The following is a 21432-nucleotide window of genomic DNA, read 5'->3' on the forward strand; positions in this document are numbered from 1 at the left end:
AACAACAGTCTGTACAAATTAGGCTGTTCAACTTAAGTATATTTAGAGTCCACAAGGTTCAGCAGATGTTTAAAACAACAAGTGAGTGTGCATTTGCAACTTAAGACCCTCAGGGCTCCAAGGACTCGAAGATGGGATATGTCAATATAGATAATATAACCAAAGTTGCCACAGCCTGAATTGCCTCTTAATAGACCCAAGGAGAAAAATGCTTAAGTTGTTCATGAGAACTGGAAAAGAAAAATCCACACTGGATAGGTAGGTATGAACCTTACTAAATTAATATATTGCTAAACTTATAAATAAAGAAAATAAATATTTAATGATGAAGTTCATTAACAAAGTAATCTAAAATATAAACCAGATACAAATAAAACAAATCTCATAAAAGTTCCTTTGAGAAAAAAAAATTAGAAGTATGACATTTCAACTGTTTTTTAAAAGAAAATACACAAACAAAAGAGTATAATTTGTATTAATGCAGTTCTGTGCCACAGTAATATTAGAAATTTTATGCTAACTTACAGATTTTAAAGATTTTCAAGTTTTAATTGCTTTCAAATGGTATAGCAAGACACAAATATTACTTTAATATTATTGTCTTTTTTCCAAACTACCTGAACATTTTCATTCCACTTCTCAGCAAAAATCTTGCCTGGAAATACTGCAGGTAGAGATAATTGTTCTTTAAATATTTTAAGATACTGTGGAAAACCAAATGAATTCATTAAGTGTATCTGCCGGTGGGAAAATCGTGACTTCACTCTCTTTTCTAAGAGTTCCAAAATATCCTTAAAAACAAACAAAAATCTCCGTAAGATGCATATTTAAAATAACCATACCAATGTTAGAGGTATAACTATTTGAACTATCACTTATAATCAGCAATGTTTATCCTGTAATAGACAATTAAGCATTAAAAATGCTTATCCTGTAATACACAATTAAGCATTAAAAAAAATTTAATTATTCCCTTGATCTACTTAGGGCCACAAGGTAGTAGAGGTAAGAGAATGCGGCTTGGAAATAAACCAAGCCTCTAAAAGTATTTTTAATCCAAGCTACTTTTAATCCCCTTCTAAGCACTTGTAAGCCTGGTGATGTCAAGCCTTTTTCCAACCATGTTTTTCTCAGCTTATCTTTAACATTGCAAGACCAACAATAACTACTAAAAAATTATAGCTATCAATAAACAATTTCATACATTCTATGAAGAATTCAGATAAAAAATTAATATAATAAAATGTAATTAGACTTATTAACATTCATGAAAATTTAAACATCTTCTTCATTGTTTTATGTAACAAAGACTCAAGAAGCAGCATGTGTAATGGAGAAATACTCAATTCACTAAACTATACAAATTTAAGCTGAAGCCACGCTGGACTTAAGGAACAAACTGTAGAAGAGGAAACTGGCAGGAACACAGTGTGACACTGGTAAATTATTCTGTCTTTTGGCTTTTTTATAACAATATTTGAGAAACTACTTGTATTAGTGCTATTTTTCCTTGAGAAGTGAGGGAGCAAGTTTAGTGTCAATTTTCTATAAAAAAAAGAAAAACAAAAAGCTGTGGTGAGGCCCAGAAATACGGATTTTCAAATCTACCCAGATGATTCTAGGTTAAGAAACCAATGATACACAGGAAAGAATTAAAGCGACCAAAAAGGCATCATGGCATCATGGTTAGTGTGGGAAGGAAGACAGGAAAGATTAATAGCTTGGGGTTAGAGTGGAGGAGGGTGAATGAAAAACCTGAGATGTGTTTACAGGTTATAGAAAAATATAGTGACAGCATAAGACAATTAAAAGTTATGTTCAGAGACAGAAATATTATACATTTACTTTCTACTAAGGAGCAGTTCTAGATCACCCATACAGGTAAGCAATAATTAAGAGCCTGAACTTGGGAATGGAAAGAGATGGAAGTAAAAGAATTTTAGAGGTGAACAGTAACTGATAGTTTGGTGGTGGGCAGTAATGACAGAAATTGGTAATGTGGGGATACAGGGAATAGTAGAAAAAAAAACATTACTGCCACAAGGAAGAGGTTATTTGCTAACAAAATCACTACTCCATCATTCCTTTTGCTCTTTCCCTATAAACATGGACACAGAGATATATACTTAGACTTGAATTACACAGTTGGAGAATTATACATACAGAATAAAAAAGAGCCTCTGATAATATGGCTAAGGAGCTACTAAACCCTTTATTTGGTCCCTCACTGGGTCAAAAGCATTTGCCACTGCCACTTCCACCCAAAGGAAGAGCTTTTAGCAAGGAGGAATGTGCTTCCTTAACCACTCTGTTAGATTGCTACATTTTGAAAAGAGGAATAAAGATATGTGGAGAACCAGCCAGATTTTCTGTGAGAGAGGCTTATTATGAAAGCATACATTGTAAGCTCTAGAGCACTGGGGAAGGAGGACAGAGAAAGCCACTCCTTTGAGAAACAGCACTAGCAAGACTGTTGAAAGATGACTTAGTAAAGAGTTTCACATTTCTAAAAAAGGGAACGAGCTGTACAAAAGGAGAATGAGGGCTTGACATAAGCCTGCCATAAATGAAGGAGGAAAAAGGATGAAAGCTACAGATGCATGGCAGCCATAGTATAAGAAGCGGGTGACTCTTAAAAACCAGTTTTACCTGAATTCAATTAGAAAGTTCATACTAGGAGAGTCAAAGAACATAAAAACACTGCTTCTCGGCCTTTCGGCTAAGATCAAGTATAGTATCTGTTCTTATCAGTTTAATAATCGATATGTGCTCTATCCGAGGACAATGAATTAAATGGATTTCTGGAACTAGGAGATGGAATAGGAACTTGCTCCATCCATTCCACGCATCAACCTGGTACTGCAGTACTTCCAAGAATGGTGCACCCACTTCGGGGAAAAATTTTAAAAAAAAAGAAAAAGAGATAGATAAGGTAAACGCAAAAAGACCTACAAAAGCTGTCTGAAGGTACACAAGGTTCAACATACATGGAGTCTTCACAAAGTAATGTGATAGTGACATTAACACTATGGTTAAATCATTCTAAAATCCTCCAAGGAGCAAAGAAGCCACTATCTACAGTGACAGCCTGATAGAGATAATCCCTTCCATTTCTGGAGATGTATACTTACAAAGTTGGGACAGTATCATTTTGAGTTGATTCCAAGCATTTTTAAAATATGGAAAGAATCTTAAATGTAAAAAGTAGAAACTATTAGCAATTTTTATAAAATGGTAGTGAGGTAATTTAACTTTCTCTTTATTTGCTAATGTAGAAATTATATTTATTAGCATAATCTCACTTCACATTTTTTTATTCAGTGATTTGATTAGATGGCAGGAGGTATTAGTCTATCAGGATATGTGATAAATATTTCCTTGTTTTCCTCAATTTGAGTTGAAAAGTGGGATAAATGTGCCAAGTATTGATGAAATACATTTGAAAAATGACCTACATAGTAACTAAGTCAGTAATTAAACTTTAATTTTCTAAATATTATAATCAATTTTTAAAATAGAAACACTTACCAATCTACATGTAAGACCAATAACTGCTACCGGAGTCTGTGCAGACTGAGAAATGTCAAAAAGATTATAGAGGAGTGTTTGGTTTTTATGATGAGCAAAAAGATCAAATTCATCTAATATGAAGATCACTGGGCAACTACTAGTCCGGTCACCTAAGAAAAAATAAGAGTTTTATATTAACAAGCAATTATATCAGCCTTTCTTAAATTTCCAAACTATTTATTACATTTCATTTTTTAAAACTCAATTCAAAAAATATATATTGATAACCTACTTTGGGTGGGGCACTTACCAATGCTTGTACATTTATTCAACAAAAAAAATTATTCAAAGGACAAAATAGCCCCTATGGCCCTCAGGTAATTCAGTCTAATCACCAGACTCTAGTAGCTTTACTGATGTTAAGAAAATCATTTAAATGACTGAAGATTATTGTTTTTTAAATTATGTAAACGTAATTCTTCTATCATCAGAAAATTGACAAGGATCTTTTAACACCTACAGAGACCAAAACACTTTGGGATTAAATACAGAGGGACATAAAACTATTACTTCAAAAGAGACTTATTTTTAGTTAGTAGAAATACAAAGTAAATCTTCCCATAGAAATAATTTTTATAAATAACCATTGTACTGTGACGTTTAACCAAAGCTACTTTAACTCCTACTAATGACAATTTTAACACTTCTACAATAGGGAAAAGTTCAACATGACTCTGTGGATTTGTTTTTCTCCTCACAACAATGGAAACTACTTTAGCAGAACAATCACTATTACCTTAAGGTCTAAGGCTTTATATCTGCATAAAAAGTGAAAAAAACTGATAATAAACAGATTTATTAATAATTACTATTATCTGTTAGATAATATCTGATAATATTATCCAATAGATAATAAAACATATGCATTAACCTAAATGATATTAAAACCACAGGGACCACTCAGAAGTCTAGACCTACATAATATAGTACTTTAGTTTTTGATAAAATATAGCATTACATAACAATGGAAAAAGTGGTATATTCAAGATTAGATCTTTACTTTACACCTTACCAAAATAAATTCCAGCCAAATGATGAATTATGTGTACTGGATGAAAATATAAGTGAATGTCAAAGTATGAAGGAGAGAAAATTTTGACTATGTAAAAAATTTTAAACTTCTATTCAGCAGAAAAGTCCAAACCAAACTTAGAAAGAAACAAGTGCAAGAATTCACATAATAAGTATGAGATAAACCACCAAAATAAGGCAAAGAACCAACAGGAAAAACACAAACCAGGAAATATCAGTGGCCAATTAAAATTTGATATGAGCATCATCAGTATACAAATTATGCAAATTAAACTAAAATAAAAATTTTTTTCTATTAAATAGGCAAACATGAAAATAATTGTTTTTGAGGTCCTGTAGGAAAAAAGTACTTTTAAATATGTTTAGAAAATGGACCTTCTAGGGTAGTTTGGTAATTAATATTTATTCTTTTAAATGTAGAACATTTTAATATAGAATTCTACTCATTGAAATTTACCCCAGGAAATCTGGATGATCATTTAAGCATTTCTTCCTAATTATACAAAATTAGGAATAAAAGTTGATAGCTGGTGATTAATAAATTATAATTCATTATATTAGAATTTTAAATTATAGTTAATTTATATTTTTAAAATGAAATATATGAGAACCATAAAAATGATGATGCACCTCAATATTTACTGACATGGAAAGATGCTTACGACATACCATGAGTAAGTGAAAAGATGTATATCACACAACAAAATAGAAAAGATTTTATTCTTATTGAAAATTATATCTATACCAATGATATACTACAGGTGAATAAAGATATGAAATCAAATATTAGTTGGAATAATCACTATTATTAGGGATTTCAATGGTCATTATTTTATTCTTTTTTATATTTCTTTATTTATTTTTGTAAAAGCATATGATCAAGGGAAAACTAAAGCTAAACAATTATCTTTTGATATTGTTAAACATACTAATATTTACCTTTTTTTAAAGCTTCCAGAAGAAATGAAAGGTTTTCGGCAAAGCTTCCCTGAATAACAGAAAAAGATACCATGACTAGAAGTTTAGTGAAATAAAGAATAAAAGAGGGCTATATGATTCTATATACTGTATAGACACCGTGTATCTGGCCAAAGTCATTGGCCAGATTCTGAGCTGAATATCTCTATGCTTACAACCTAAAACTTAAATACAAAAGTAGAGATGGCATAGCACTGAAAATGGCATTATTATGCCATGTTCAAAATTTTATATTTTCTGGATAAAATCTGTAAAACTGTTAACTTTATTTAAAGGTAATTTTTAAGAGTTGTTATATTCTGAATAGTCAGAGAACAAGAAATCCATTGCACTTTGTATCTTGAAACACATCAGTCTCTTGCAAGTCTCAAACTTGTACCACTAAAAAAATTACCATGAATTTAAATGAGATCCAAAAGGAAAAGGGAGAAGAAACTTGCCTCAAACATCAGACAATGCAACAGTGTTTCTCTATTCAAGAGAATATTATAGAATTTGTATATATCATATCAAATTTGGCTATGTTTACTTGGAGCACAGCCAAAACATTTTTGGATACAACTTAAATATTCTGGTTGGAAATTAATAGAGTAGCAGATGCATTATCCAGATGTTCCAGCTTGTGGATAAAGGCCTCATTAAAATATTTTTTCACTTAAGTCCTTAATTTTTACTTCATTCAGATTTCTTAATTTAAAGAAACAGCCAACTTTAAATTTGAAGAGATATATAGGAAAAAAGAAAGCCACTTGTTTGTTTCCCAGTAGAGAGAACTAATATAAAATAGCATAACAGGTTTTAAAGAGCTTCTACATATTTTGTGATGATTACATACTGTCAAGTAATACTATTTCCAAGGTAGGCAGGGCAAGAGGTATTTACCGTAACATAAACAAAGGCTCAGAGACAATCTGTTGGAAAATCAGTGGTCAAAGTTACTCAAAGGTTGCTTACATTTTGCTATTTTTTTAAAGACTATTATACCTGACATTAAGTGTAAGTATATACTTAAATTCATATGCACATATTATAAGAATTTACTTATATGAGTATATATTTATATAAATATACACATTTATGTGTGTGTGTGTGTGTGTGTGTGTGTGTGTGTATATATATATATATATATATATATATATATATATATAAATGAATATACAAGTTTGCTCTAAGTACATCAAAATAGAAAGGGTCTGGGTTAAATCACTTAGTTTCTTAATGCCCAGCCTTTGTCATTTTATGACTTTAGGCACACTAATTATGTTCTCTTAGCCTCACATGCCTAATCTATACAATGTAGAAGTTAAACTAATAATCTGTATATGTGGGGATTATGATAACAATAGTGATGACTAGGATGATAACCAACTGTGCCTTGTATTATTTCATATGAATCCAATGCAAATAGCTCTATTTAGAAAAGTCAGAAACACGTATCTACTGGAAACCAAAAGCCAAACAGAGTCTACATAATAGTAACTCTCCTTTGCCAAGTAGGCCACTATCTTCTACATTACATTCTGGACAGGAGGTAGAACAACAGATTTACAGAAGAAGCATTTGAACTTGCACTTCAAAGACCTGTAGATAGGGACTTCCCTGGTGGTGCAGTGGTTAAGAATCCGTCTGCCAATGCAGGGGACACGGGTTCGATCCCTGGTCCGGGAAGATCCCACATGCCGCAGAACAACTAAGCCTGCATGCCACAACTACTGAGCCTGTGCTCTAGAGCCCGCGAGCCACAACTACTGAGCCCATGTGCCACAAATACTGAAGCCCACGCACCTAGAGCCCGTGCTCCGCAACAAGAGAAGCCACAGCAATGAGAAGCCTGCCCACCGCAATGAAGATTATCCCTGCTCACCACAACTAGAGAAAGCCCACGTGCAGCAATGAAGACCCAATGCAGCCAAAAAAAAAAAAGACCTGTAGATAATGGAAGGGTAACACATGATTGGCTCAACTTGTTATAGGTAATTTTTAAAGAATAAAATTACTAAATGTTAGGAGGCTTACACAACTATGTCAGTGTTACTGCAGAACAGAGACACAGTTTAGAGATCAGAGTGACACCACTGAATGATCACCAGTGACCAGAAAATGAACTTGGAACGTCTACAACCTGCTTCAATTGCATTAAGCAGATGAGTCATTTCATTATGAAAATTAAGGCAGCTGAAGTTAATCATGTTTCCCTTGAGGCTTATAAATCAAGTGGTAGGTAAAAAGTTTAATAAAAGTTCCAAAACATTTCTTATCAGTTTAAGTTATTGATGTTTACTGTCCTGAGATTCCAAGCTACAATAATGAGATGAGTTATCTCTCTAATAAGAGATAACTGACATTTGCACAGCATATTACCATCCTATTTAAAAAAAAACAAACATAAATGATGTTTAATACTTCTTTTCTTCTTTAGAATAAATCTGTGAGGTAAGTATCATAAGATAATGCCAATTTAACAGGTGAGGAATCTGTAATTCAAAGATATTTATTAGCCATGATTACCAGGTAGTCAATAGTTATAGGGCAAGACTCAAATCCACTTTTTGTAGCTTCAAATTCAATACATTTTCCACTACTCCCATGCTATCCAAGTCTCATAAGACTAGAAATAGACTGCTAGAGTGTAGTATTTTTAAAAACATATTAATCTATCTCCAAGGGTAGAGAATCATAATATTTACCTTACAGATAAAGAAACAAACTCAGATAATATCTACACAAACCTGGATTTCTTGAAGTATTTAATAACTAGTATAACCTACTTCAAAAAAATCTAAACATAAAGATTTGATGAATAAATGCATCCTAGTACATTGTACATTCTTATAAGAATCTTACATATTTCAATTTAGAATCTCTGAACTCTTCCTACTCTTCCAAAAATATAAACATATCTATGCTATACAGACTTTAATTTGAAGACTATTTAATAAAATAATGAAAATAATACTTACAAAAACTTTATCTCCAACTACATTTTCCAGATTTAACTGCCTTGTGATTTCCTTTAAGGCAATTTTATCATTGATCTGCAGCAGTCCTGAAATAAAGCCCATTTTGAAGTATTTAATAAAAATGAAATATGTATTTGATACAATGCAGATTATTTTCAAGTAAATTTTCTAATGCTTTTAAAAATTTAACTAGAAAGAAAAAAGTCAAAGCCTGTTAGTGTACATTATTTCCTTTTAAAAACTCAACAGTGAAAACATTTAATAGACTCAAAGAACCATCTTCCTTGGGATTAGTATTATTTAAAAAAAAACAAGAGACCTTATGTGTCTCCTTTATTAATATTTTTTTAATTTCTAAAAATACTGTGTACAGTGTGCTAAAGTAAAAGTTGTTAAACAAGGATTTAGTTTTTAAAATATAGTTATTAATGCAGATTTAAAACACACTAGTAAATTAAGGTTCATAATATAAAAAGCTCACATGGCTTACATCATTTCCAGTAACAAAATGAGGACATACTTACCATTTAAGTGAACTTGTAATACATTTTCATTCACTTCTTCTACTTCCATTAGTTCTTTCAAAGCATGGTTTATTAACTAAATAATATTAAAAAGTTTATGAAATATTTAATAATAGGTAAAAGATGATAAGCCCATATTCTTTTTTAGACTATCAGTAATAGGAACAGAATATAAACAGATTGTCATTTAAAAATCAACAATTAAATTTGCAGATTCTCTGTAGATAGAAGGTTTAACTGAACTCCTAAAGTCTGACTCTTAAGATGCCAGAGCCTGGACTGATGCCACACTCTCTCAATCAGCTACCCAAACTTCTAATAAACGTTCAGAAATAACCCTTAAGTTTTCAAAGAAATACTTCTCTACAGTAGAAGTCACATAAAACTATGGCCACTTAAGAACTTCATGTCTCAGTCAGTTCATTATATGTCTCCACCATTTACTCTACAAAATTATCATTGAAATCAGTTAAAAGCTATTGAAAATAAGAACAATGCTAAATGATAGCAAAACATCTGCCCCCAATACAGCAATTTTTATGAAATACTGTGAACTACTTTGTATGTTACCTTAAAATGAAAATTAAAAAAGAAATACCAAGAGGTTAAGCTGAAAAAAGAGATGTTGCCTTTGTTAGCTGCTAGGTAAGCAAAGAAAGCCCTTATTAAACTTAGAGCTCACAATTAAAAAAAAATTATTAATACTAATAAAATATAATAGTAATTACTACTAAAAATACCCAGAAAGTGTTATGCCACCTTAAACTGTTCAATTATAAAGCTTCACATTTTTATAATTACAGGTTTCTATGCCACATACTTACATTCTTTATATTTTTTGATTTGTGACATCTTATCACTCATATTGCACTATCATATATATCTCTTCATATTAATACTACATATTTCCTTAAATTTGAAAATAAATAGAAGAAAAAACATAAAGCTTTTTAAAAGGAAGAGTAATGGCAGATTATTCTTTTTAATATGAAAATAGAAATAGAATGGTACTATCCCAAAATATATAGTCCAGGAAATTAGGCTATGTATACAATAAAGATGGCATCAAAATTTAGTGAGGACAAAAAGGATTATTCAACAAGGTCACTGAGACAACTGGTAAGCTATTTTGAAAAACAAAATACTATTTGTGTTTGCAATATTCTACCTCTATTTGTCACTGTAATATCTTTGTGCAATAGAAAGAAAACAAATACCCTCATTTTAAATTATTACGTTTCACAACAGTATATCAAACATACTAGCTATTCCTGGTATATCTGTATAGTTTCTAAAGCATATGGAATTCTACCTCAGATCACAGGTAGTCTTCTTAAAAAAGGCCTCTTAAAAAAAGACAATCTCAAAATGTCAACTGTCATACTATGAGTAAAAGCCCAGCTGAGATGTTACATTCTTTACAGAAAACTGTCAGAAGATGAGGTGGTACTTTTCTGTCTTTGGATCAAGTCAGACCCTATCCAAGAGTTAGTCCCCAAATGATACAAACTCGGGTCTCTTATGCTGTATTCTCTTAGTAACCTGCTGTGTTCTTGCCCCCACCTCTTGATATTTTACTTACATAATATTTATATTTCCCTGGCTCTGATTTTATGTTTAAAATCATTTTACATTTGATGAATTGTTCAAAACCATTTCAAATTCTTTGCAAAATGAAACAGGGTTAATAATAATACTTTCATTTCACATATGCATAGAGAGAGTTGTAACAGGTTTATAGCCTCTTTCCACTGAATTTACTTTAACACCAGGTTACTATGATTTGCTTGAATCAGCTCACAATTTTTTTATGAGGTGTGACCATCTGAAATGATCATATTAGCAAGTATGTCTTCAAATAATAATTTTAGTTCCACTCTGGATATTGCTAAAATTTACTGTGTAATTAGCTAGGTTACCAATCACATAATGCCCGTTTTTTATCAAGGAAACAATGTCATCTTTTCAAATATTTTAAACTATATTATGTACTAAAAAAACTTAGTTGGTTATGTTACACTAACTATCATAACGAATTTGGCTACCCCATTTCCACATTCTTTGTAGCTAAAAATTAATTTTACCAACATAGTAGCACAGCTTGCTTAGAACTGCCAACATCCAGAGATTTTTATGCTTACCTACTATTACTATTCCCAAATACTTTATGGAACACAAGATTCAACAATATGCAACTAGAAGAAATATCAACTAGAAGAAACATTCTACTTAACCATCTAGCAAGTTTCTTTGTCCACAGTTATCTCTATATAGAAGAGTATTTTCCAGGGTCCAATCTGTCATTTGGAACCATATCTATTTTTAAAATAAATGTTTGAAATACAACAAACCACAATATGTTACCTTTATCGCTTAACTATAGATTTTGAATTTTTGTATTTTGGATAGTTTGGCCAAGGATAGTGTTTTAAATATACTGTAATCTTATTTTTTAAGTTCAAATTTACATGATTATACTAATAATATTACTAACACATGATTGCACTAATGCTATGATATACATAATTATACTAATTATATTACATAATAAAATTCTTATCTAAGAATAGCTTATTTTATATCTCAGGATACTCCCACATACAACAAATCACAAAAGTGGCACGAGTTAAACAATACTCCTTATCTTTTTGACCTCTCAATATTGTACAGTAGGAATAAATTAAATTGTACCAAAATGGAATATCAGGTATGGGTTCTTCCATATTCCAGTTAACTCACATTAGATAAATGACATCAAAACACCAGAACAGTGTGTTGTACCCACAGACTTGTAGAATTCAAAGAGTGGCCCTTAATGTAGACAATGGATTTTAGTTAGTAATGATGTCTCACTATCACTTTCATTAATGTTAACAAATGTACCACACTAAAGCAAGATATTAATGATAGGGGGAACTGTGTGCACGTGTGTACATGTATGTATGTGGAGATTATATGGGAACTCTGTACTATCTGCTTACTTTTTCTGTAAAAAATATATCTATTTTAGCCAATTTACTAATGAAATGGAGTATAGCTTTAATTTGTATTTACTTATACAACTTTGTAAGCGTTTACTAGCTCTGTTTCCTTTTTTCTGAACTTTCTCCATGCCTTTAGGGACAAACTTCCAAGATGAAAGTTCAGAATAAATTCAGTCATTAGCTGTTCAAGTTATATTTTTAGGCTTGACACTTTGATGTATAAATCACTGAGATTCAACTTCTCTGTTGTATTGTCACTTTGCTTCAAGATGTGCAGTGTACCACAGAATAACAGGTCTAATGTACTGATTTCCTAGATCTCATTTTCTCCTGTACTGATACAAGAGTATCACTATGGAGCTCCTTGAAGAATTAAAGTATTATGTAAAAATGTTCTTCAAAAATACATAGGATAGGGCTTCCCTGGTGGCACAGTGGTTGAGAGTCCACCTGCCGATGCAGGGGACACGGGTTCGTGCACCAGTCCGGGAAGATCCCACATGCTGCGGAGCAGCTGGGCCCGTGGGCCATGGCCGCTGGGCCTGCGTGTCAGGGTCCTGTGCTCCATGGCGGGAGAGGCCACAGCAATGAGAGGCCCATGTACCGCAAAAAAAAATAATAAATTAAATTAAATAAATAAAAAATACATAGGATAATGTGTTTTCCAAAGACAGTAAAATAATGAAAACTGGAAAGAAAGGAAAATTATCCTTTACTAAAGAAAGACTTAAATTCACATTAAGAGGGTTTGCAGAACTTCAGTTTTTATGACCCACACTTGGAAATAGCCTGTGAAATGTTCACACTGCTAAGACAGAGAAATTCTAAAAGCATCCAGACAAGGAAAAATCACAAACTCAAAACATGTTAGCTGTGGTGGTCATCAGTGATGTTCACCATACCTCTGCTTAACCTCCCTTTCTAGGCACCTAGGAAAAATGCACTTCCTTGCTCTCTTGAAATTAGGTGTGACCATGTGACTCACTCTGTTCAATGAACTGTGAGATGTGTTCTGTATCACCTCTGGGTAGGAACTTTAAGAGTGTCCATGATTCATCATGCTCCCTTTCTTCCACTGGGGTGTTTGTGGAGAAATGCTGACATAACATCCACCACTTCCTTTGAGTGACTACAGAGAACAGTGTCCCCTTGCTGATCCACACTATGCATAGAGCAAAAGTAAACAATAAACTTCTTTTGTGTCAAGACACTGAAATTTAGGGTTGTTATGACTGCATAATCTAAACTATTCAGATTGAAACAGCAATTTATAAAGGAAAAAAGAAAAGCCCACCCTTGGAGTTTTCCCACAGAATACAAATTGAATAAAATCTATATAATTCCAAAGGAGAAAAAACTGTGACCGAAGAATTCAATCCCAGCCATGTTGTAAATAATGTGCAAAATAATTTTTGATGTATTTAAAATATTTTTTACATTTCCCCATATTACTAAACTTCATTTCTCTTTTGTATTTCTGTGGTCTGAATGACTTTAGTGATTTGTTCTGTTAAGCAGGTTGTTGGGGTTTTTACCCTTGCCTTCAACCAACTTTCCATTCTTTAGTTTTTAAAATAGACTGTATGGTCATATAGTTTACCCCTCAAAAAGTATAAAAAGATATGCAGTGAAAAGATTCCTACCTCTGTTCCCATATCCCCGCCTCAACAAATAACTCACTATATTTGTTTAATATCTTAGGGAGGCACATGGATGGCCAAAGAGCACATGAAAGGACTTCCCTGGTGGTGCAGTGGTAAAGAATCCTTCTGCCAATGCAGGGGACACAGGCTCTAGCCCTGGTCCAGGAAGATCCCACATGCCGCGGAGCAACTAAGCCCGTGCGCCACAACTGCTGAGCCTGTGCTCTAGAGCCTGTGAGCCACAACTACTGAAGCCTGCGTGCCTAGAGCCCATGCTCCGCAATGAGAGAAGGCCCCACTCGCCACAAGCACAGAAAGCCACTGCACAGCAACGAAGACCCAACACAACCAAACATAAAAATAAATTTATATATTAAAAAAATGGGGACTTCCCTGGTGGCGCAGTGGTTGGGAATCTGCCTGCCAATGCAGGGGACACGGGTTCAAGCCCTGGTCCGGGAAGATCCCACATGCCACGGAGCAGCTAAGCCCGTGCGCCACAACTACTGAGCCTGTGCTCTAGAGCCCGTGAGCCAACTGCTGAGCCCACGTGCCACAACTACTGAAGCCCGGGTGACTAGAGCCTGTGCTCCGCAACAAGAGAAGCCACTGCAACAAGAAGCCAGCGCACGGCAGCGAGGGGCAGCTCCCACTCACCGCAACTAGAGAGAAGTCTGTGGGCAGCAACGAAGACCCAATGCAGCCAAAAATAAATTAAATTAATTTAAAAAAATGCACACGAAAAGATGTCCAACATCACCAATTATTAGAGAAATGCAAATCAAAACTACAATGAGGTATCACCTCACACCGGTCAGAATGGCCATCATCAAAAAAATCTACAAATAATAAATGCTGGAGAGAGTGTGGAGAAAAGGGAACTCTCCTACACTGTTGGTGGGAATGTAAATTGTTCTCCAGACACTATGGAGAACAGTAAAGCGGTTCCTTAAAAAATTAAAAATAGAACTACCTTGTGACCCAGCAATCCCACTCTTAGGCATATACCTGAAGAAAACCATAATTTGAAAAGATACATGCACCCCAATGGTCACTACAGCACTGTTTACAATAGCCAGGACATGGAAGCAACCTAAATGTCCATCAACAGAGGAATGGAAAAAGAAGATGTGGTACATATATACAATGGAATATTACTCAGCCATAAAAAAGAACAAAATAATGTCATTTGCAGCAACATGGATGGACCTAGAGATTGACATACTGACTGAAGTAAGTCAGACACAGAAAGACAAATATCATATGATAGCACTTATATGTGGAATCTAAAGAAAAGAGTACAAATGAACTTATTTACAAACAAGTCACAGATGTAGAAAACAAACTTATGGTTACCAGGGGATAAAGGGGGCAGGGATACATTGGAAGACTGGGATTGACATATACATACTACTATGTATAAAATAGATAACTAATAAGAACCTACTGTATAGCACAGGGAACTCTAGTCAATACTCTGTAATGGCCTATATAGGAAAAGAATCTAAAAAAAGAGTGGATGTGTGTATATGTAAAACTGATTCACCTCTGATATATACCTGAAACTAACACAACATTGTATATCAACTATACTCCAATAAAAATTTTTAAAAATATATACACATTTCAGGGAATTTTTGGTTCACAGATGAACCAACAGAAATATGAGCATTTTTTTCCTTTTCTTTATGTACTGTCTACAAATATTTCCTTATTCTTTTTTACTGCTGTATCATAGTCCATTATATGGATGGATGTACCATGATTTATCAACCAGTATTCTGTTGATGGGCATTTATATTGTTTCTCATCTTTCACTATTAACAAACAGTGCTGAAATAAGTAACTGTACACGCATCATTTCACAACAGTAAATTCCTAGAAATGTTGCTGAGTCAAAGGGTATACACATTTGTAGTGTGGTTAGATTTTGTCTAATTCTAATTTATACCACCAGCAAAAACATCAGTATGTTATCAATCTTACAGATTTTCTTGTCAACCTGATAGAGAAAATTACTATAGTTTTTATTTAATTTACTAAATATGAGTGAAATTGAACACGTTTATAAGTTTAAGATCGCTTTGTATTTAATTTCCTATGATCTTTCTGTGCATATCTTTGCTCAGTTTTTCTATTGTTAATAATTTTAAATAGTCTAATAATTCCAAAGCATATTAGTCACATGGTTCTCCTGTAAAAACTACCCCAAATAGCACTGAAGTCAAACACAAAAAGGAAAATCATAATAAAAAAACAAGAATAAAGAAACAGTGGTTACATACAAGGACTGAGCCCAAGGACTGAACCAAATTAAACAATCAAAAATAAATACTAGGGCTTCCCTGGTGGCGCAGTGGTTAAGAGTCTACCTGCCGATGCAGGGGACACGGGTTCGTGCCCCAGTTTGGGAAGATCCCACATGCCGCGGAGCGGCTGGGCCCGTGAGCCATGGCCGCTGAGCCTGTGCGTCCGGAGCCTGTGCTCCCCAGCGGGAGAGGCCACAACAGTGAGAGGCCCACGTACCGCAAAAAAAAAAAAAAAAAAAAAAAAAAAAAATACTATCGTAAATGTGATTATAATAAATGAAAAACTCTTAAAAGATTAAAAAAGAAAAGAAATTATCTAGATCTAATTTCCCAATTGATGTACTTCAAACAATACTGGAAATGGGTGATAACAGTAAAATCCTAAAGTCCTAATTTCCTCATCTTACATAATGTACAGTGAAAACATACTGCTTAAAAAATAAAAACGTAATTTTATTTCTATTTTACATAATTTTACTTAATATAAAATAATACATAATTTTACTTATACATATAATATAAAAAGCATATTAGTGAGAAATCTAAATTTATTGCATGGAATATAGCAGAAAACAGATTTTATAATTAAATAGTAATACTTGCAATATAACAGCCATAATTTGTCTTATATAATGAATGAAGAAAGAGAAACTGAGGGAAAAAAGCAACAGTATCTTTTGAAGGTGACTAAGCAAATATAGTAAAAAGGGAAAGTAGAAGAGAATTCTAGAAGACGTGAGTGTACATATAAAAAAAACCGCCTGAGTTAGGGTTAAACAATAAGAGGAAAAAAAAGAATGCATGGTATGATAGTTACCTAATCTACAAATAGAGACAATACCAAACCTACCTTGCAGGGTTAATGTAAAGAATAAATGACAGAACATAAATAAAAGACACAAGGTACAGGCTCAATAGCTGCTAGTCTGCTTTGTCCATTGTCAATCACAAATTCTTCAAGGATAAAAGACCATGATGGAACAAACATTATTTGAAAATTTGTTACTGTGAGGGAGAAAAAGGTAAAAAACATTGTTCAACTCAAATATACCACTCTATACAGGCTTTGCATGTCTTCTATGATTTAAATAAAAAAAAAAAAAGCAAAATATTAGTAACACAATGATGAAAACAATGAAAAACGTTTCCAGTGTTGTCCCTAAGAATCATCACATGCCTACAAAGCAAAGGAACATCAGAAATCAACAGCTTTTACCATGGTCTTTCCTGATCCTCGGGGTCCAATAATGAGAATAGAATTACTTTCTCCATGAATAGCAGTTCTTTTTAGCAGCTCAATTAAGTGTCTGAAATGATATAAATAGGTCAAAATTTAAAAAGGTGAAATAATTTGCTAGGTAATACTTTTTAAAAGCTGAATTTGAACAAAAAACAGCCATTCCTTTTTTCTCTTCTTCTGGGCACTTGACTTATGCTCTAAATAGTCCTACAGAGAAGAACACAAATACTGATTCTCTGGAAACCTCAAGAAGAGAAACCAAGTAACACTGAAGTATCTTGGTCTTTATGATAGTATGGGACAAGGGACAACAGTGGCAACTCTTAGGACCTTTCACTCCACAGCTGGCTGCTGAGTATTAGGTGCAAGCTCAGAATTCTCTCCATAATACCAGATTATAGAAATGATACAAGATTGAAAGTTAAAAGGTTTTTTTTCACTATGGAAATATTGATATCTACTCTTGCTTCACAACAGTCATTTTTTTATATACAAAGCCAAATTTTTTACCTCTATAAAATGTCTGTTAGCCTTGTTTAATAAAATCTGTGTATGACAATTTTTGCAAAACCTAAAGGGCATCTGTAAGTAGTTTCATAACAGATAAGCAGATAGCTAAACTTACTTATATTGTACTTGTACTCCAAATAGGTTACTATGTGGACTCTGATGACAAAATCTTTCACGTAAAATTCTTTGTACCTGATAAAAATAAAGTGAATAAATATAAATGAAAATATTACATATACAATCAAAAAAGAACAAGAATATACATTTATAGCAGTCAGAATTAGGTATTAATGAATCAATTCAACCCTCCCTAAATAACTTATCATCATGACATCTGGCATTTTCCTAAGTTGTAAAATTTACAATTCTTTTTACCTATCTCAAGGCCCAGAGAAAGGATGAGAACTTAGTTGAAGCTTTCAACAAGAGAAAGAATTAGTTCCTTTAGCTACATCAGCAATTTGAGGGCTGTTTTAATCCATGTGAATGAATGAATACCTCACTTTGCGTAACATATCAGCCAACAAACAAAGACAGGAGAGAATCTAATAATGTAATCTAATTTAATAATGCTCATGAACCACACCTCAGTCTCTAGAGACCAACACATCTAAACTGGTTTACCTCAAGCCTTATCAATCTCTACCTGTCACAGAAGTCAGGATTCCGAGGAAATAAAAGAAATTTAGGGCTTCCCTGGTGGTGCAGTGGTTGACAGTCTGCTTGCCAATGCAGGGGACACGGGTCCGAGCCCTGGTCCAGGAGGATCCCACGTGCCGCGGAACGGCTGTGCCCGTGGGCCATGGCCGCTGAGCCTGCGCGTCCGGAGCCTGTGCTCCACAACGGGAGAGGCCACAGCAGTGAGAGGCCCGCGTACCACAAAAAAAAAAAAAAAAAAAAAGAAATTTAAAAGTCCATATAGTTATTGAGGGCCTATTAGATGCAGAGCACCATACTACTAAAAGAACATGATCTATGCCTAAAAAAAACACTGCAAATATATTGGAAAGAAATGAATGTATTTGGAAAAAAAAAATGACACATTCAAGAAACAACCTGCAAAATAGCAGTAACAGCATATAAGGATTTGTTCAATTATATGGAAGAAATTATATTCACCTAGGACATAAAATACGAAATCATTGGAATTAAGAAAAAATTCTTCTAAAGACCTAAATTTTGAGTTTGCCTTAGAACAAAGGGCTTAGATTCAGTTGTAAAAAAAAAAAAAAAAAAAGCCAATCTATCACAATCTTTAAAAATATGGATCATTAAAATCATTCCTTTTCTGCTCTGCTGCTAATACAGAGGTCCTCAGTGACAAAAACCTTAGGAGGCTGTTTCAGATTTAGCCCCATCAGCAGAAACAAGAAGCCTCCAGGATTATTTGCTTCTCCCAGACTGACAGCATGGGACTGATCCTTCACATACCAAAGAAATAGATCTGAGTTCTCTTTACATGTACCAGAGGACGAGCAAAGCAAATTATTCACTGGGGATAAAATAATCCATACTTATAGTTATAGAGGAAGTGGAAAGAATAGGAAGATTGGTGCCAAAGAGACAATAACACTTTTCTGGCAGGCCTGTTTTGAAGATTAAAAGAGGCAGTTATCTATAACACAATATAGGTATTATACAGGTAATAGCTGATATCTGTAAAAAAATTAAAGGGGCATATATAGATTCAACGAATCACAGTGTGTATTCCGCCCCCTAGATAAGATCACTAGAAGTCAAAAGACAACCCTCAGTCCTTTTCTTTTTTTAAACTTCATTAAAGTCTATTAGAGAGACAACTATGTATAAAATAAAGTGAGAGATAAAGTGAAGTTGTAGTGAATAGTCAGAGGTTCAAAAATCCTAAAGTGATCTGAGATGAAAGTTAAACAGGTGTATACATGTGTAGAAATCAATTAAGCTGCACATGGAAGACTTGTTCACTTTACAAAGATATGTAAAAGTTAAATTAAAAAACAGAATTAAACATTTTCCTTCTAAAAGAAGGAAGGTAAGGTCTCACAAAGGAATGCCAATAACATCTAGTTTTTTTGTTTTTTTTTTTTGCGGTACACGGGCCTCTCACTGTTGTGGCCTCTCCCGTTGCGGAGCACAGGCTCCGGCACACAGGCTCAGCGGCCATGGCTCACGGGCCCAGCCACTCCGCGACATGTGGGATCTTCCTGGAACGGGGCACGAACCCGTGTCCCCTACATCAGCAGGTGGACTCTCAACCACTGTGCCACCAGGGAAGCCCAACATTTAGTTTTTGTTTAAAAGAAATGTAGTTCTGGTCAAGCCAGATAAATAGAAATGCCAGTGTAAGGAGTTCCCTGGCAGTTCAGTGGTTAAGACTTCACCTTACGATGTAGGGGGTGTGGGTTTGATCACCGGTTGGGGAGCTAAGATCCCATATATCTCATGGCCAAAAAACCAAAACATAAAACAAAAGCAATATTGTAATAAACTCAATAAAGACTTTAAACATGGTCCACATCAAAAAAAATCTTTAAAAAAGAAATGCCAGTGTAGAAATATCATGCACATTCCCTACTAGACTCCTCAAAAGAGATATATATGCACTTAAGAAAACATTAAATGTTCATGATAAAAACACTCAACATACTAGGAATATAAAGGGACTTCCTCAACCTAATAAAGAACACACACAAAAACCTACAGCTAACATCATACTCAATGGTGAAAGACTGAACGCATTTCCCCAATATCAAAAACAAAATAAGATTGTCTGCTCTTGCTAGTTTATTCGGTGTTATACTGAAGGTTCTAGTTAGGGCAATTAGACAAGAAAAAGAAATGAGATTCATCTAGATTGAGAAGAAAGAATTAAAACTATCTCTATTGCAGATGACACGATCTTATATAAAGAAAATCCTAAGGAATAAACTAAAAAAATATTAGAATAAACGAGTTCAGGAAGGTTACAGAATACAAGATTAATATAGAAAAATCAATTTCATTTAGATACACTTGCAATAAATAAAACATAAAATTAAGAAAACAATTCCGTTTACAATAGTACCAAAAGGAATAAAATACTTAGGAATAAATTTACCAAAAGAAGTACAAAACTCTAAAGATAATATTAAACTAAACTGAACTAGAGCACATTTAGGAAGACATGAGTAAAGTTAGGATTCCATCTATCCAAAGACTTAGAGGTTGAAATTAGGAAGTAGCAAACATACTCTTCCCTTGAGAATGAAAAGAGTGGTTCTTCATACATGCTGAGGGAAGAATTCAAGTTAAGAAGATGACTAATTCTCTTATCACCTTTGTATGGTAACAGACCTTCAGAGTAATGAAAACATATACCAACCTGTGAAAGGTATTCTGCTTGTATTAAGTTGTTACTCTTTGATTTTCGACTGCTCATTTCAACAAACTGAAATCCTTAAAAAAAAGAAAAAAAAATTTTAGCATGAATATAAAGACTATTGACTTATAGAGATTATTTAAGAATGTACTATTATAGAATCAAAATAAACAAGTTTTAAAACATGAAAAATATTCAAATTTCTCACTTTAAAAATTCTCAGTTGAACCTAATTGTAGGAATCATTTCATAATATATGTAAATAAAACCATCCTGCTAAACATCTTAAAATTATACAGTGATGTATGTAAATTGTTTCTCAATAAAAACAGAAAAAAAAAAACA

The 21432-nt window shown here is 33.4% G+C and overlaps 1 protein-coding gene and 1 non-coding gene across 2 annotated transcripts in view; one reads left to right on the forward strand and one right to left on the reverse strand.

Annotated features, from left to right (window-relative positions):
- ORC4 (origin recognition complex subunit 4) overlaps positions 1-21160 on the reverse strand; it is a 40844-nt gene extending 19684 nt beyond the window's left edge. The window contains exons 1-8 of the mRNA XM_065880522.1: positions 21091-21160; positions 17866-17942; positions 17217-17307; positions 9065-9140; positions 8541-8626; positions 5542-5590; positions 3529-3680; positions 618-791 (exon numbers count right to left, since the gene is read on the reverse strand). Coding sequence (XP_065736594.1) covers positions 618-791; positions 3529-3680; positions 5542-5590; positions 8541-8626; positions 9065-9140; positions 17217-17307; positions 17866-17942; positions 21091-21147 — 762 coding nt within the window. The 5' untranslated portion in view covers positions 21148-21160. The remainder of the gene's footprint in view (positions 1-617; positions 792-3528; positions 3681-5541; positions 5591-8540; positions 8627-9064; positions 9141-17216; positions 17308-17865; positions 17943-21090) is intronic.
- On the forward strand, positions 2700-2890 carry LOC136126150 (U2 spliceosomal RNA). Its single transcript, XR_010656049.1, has one exon. It is a non-coding gene; the product is annotated as a U2 spliceosomal RNA (small nuclear RNA).
- Positions 21161-21432: the final 272 nt, after the last annotated feature.

Source organism: Phocoena phocoena, chromosome 7 (assembly GCF_963924675.1).
Source record: "Phocoena phocoena chromosome 7, mPhoPho1.1, whole genome shotgun sequence".
Lineage (NCBI taxonomy): Eukaryota > Metazoa > Chordata > Mammalia > Artiodactyla > Phocoenidae > Phocoena > Phocoena phocoena.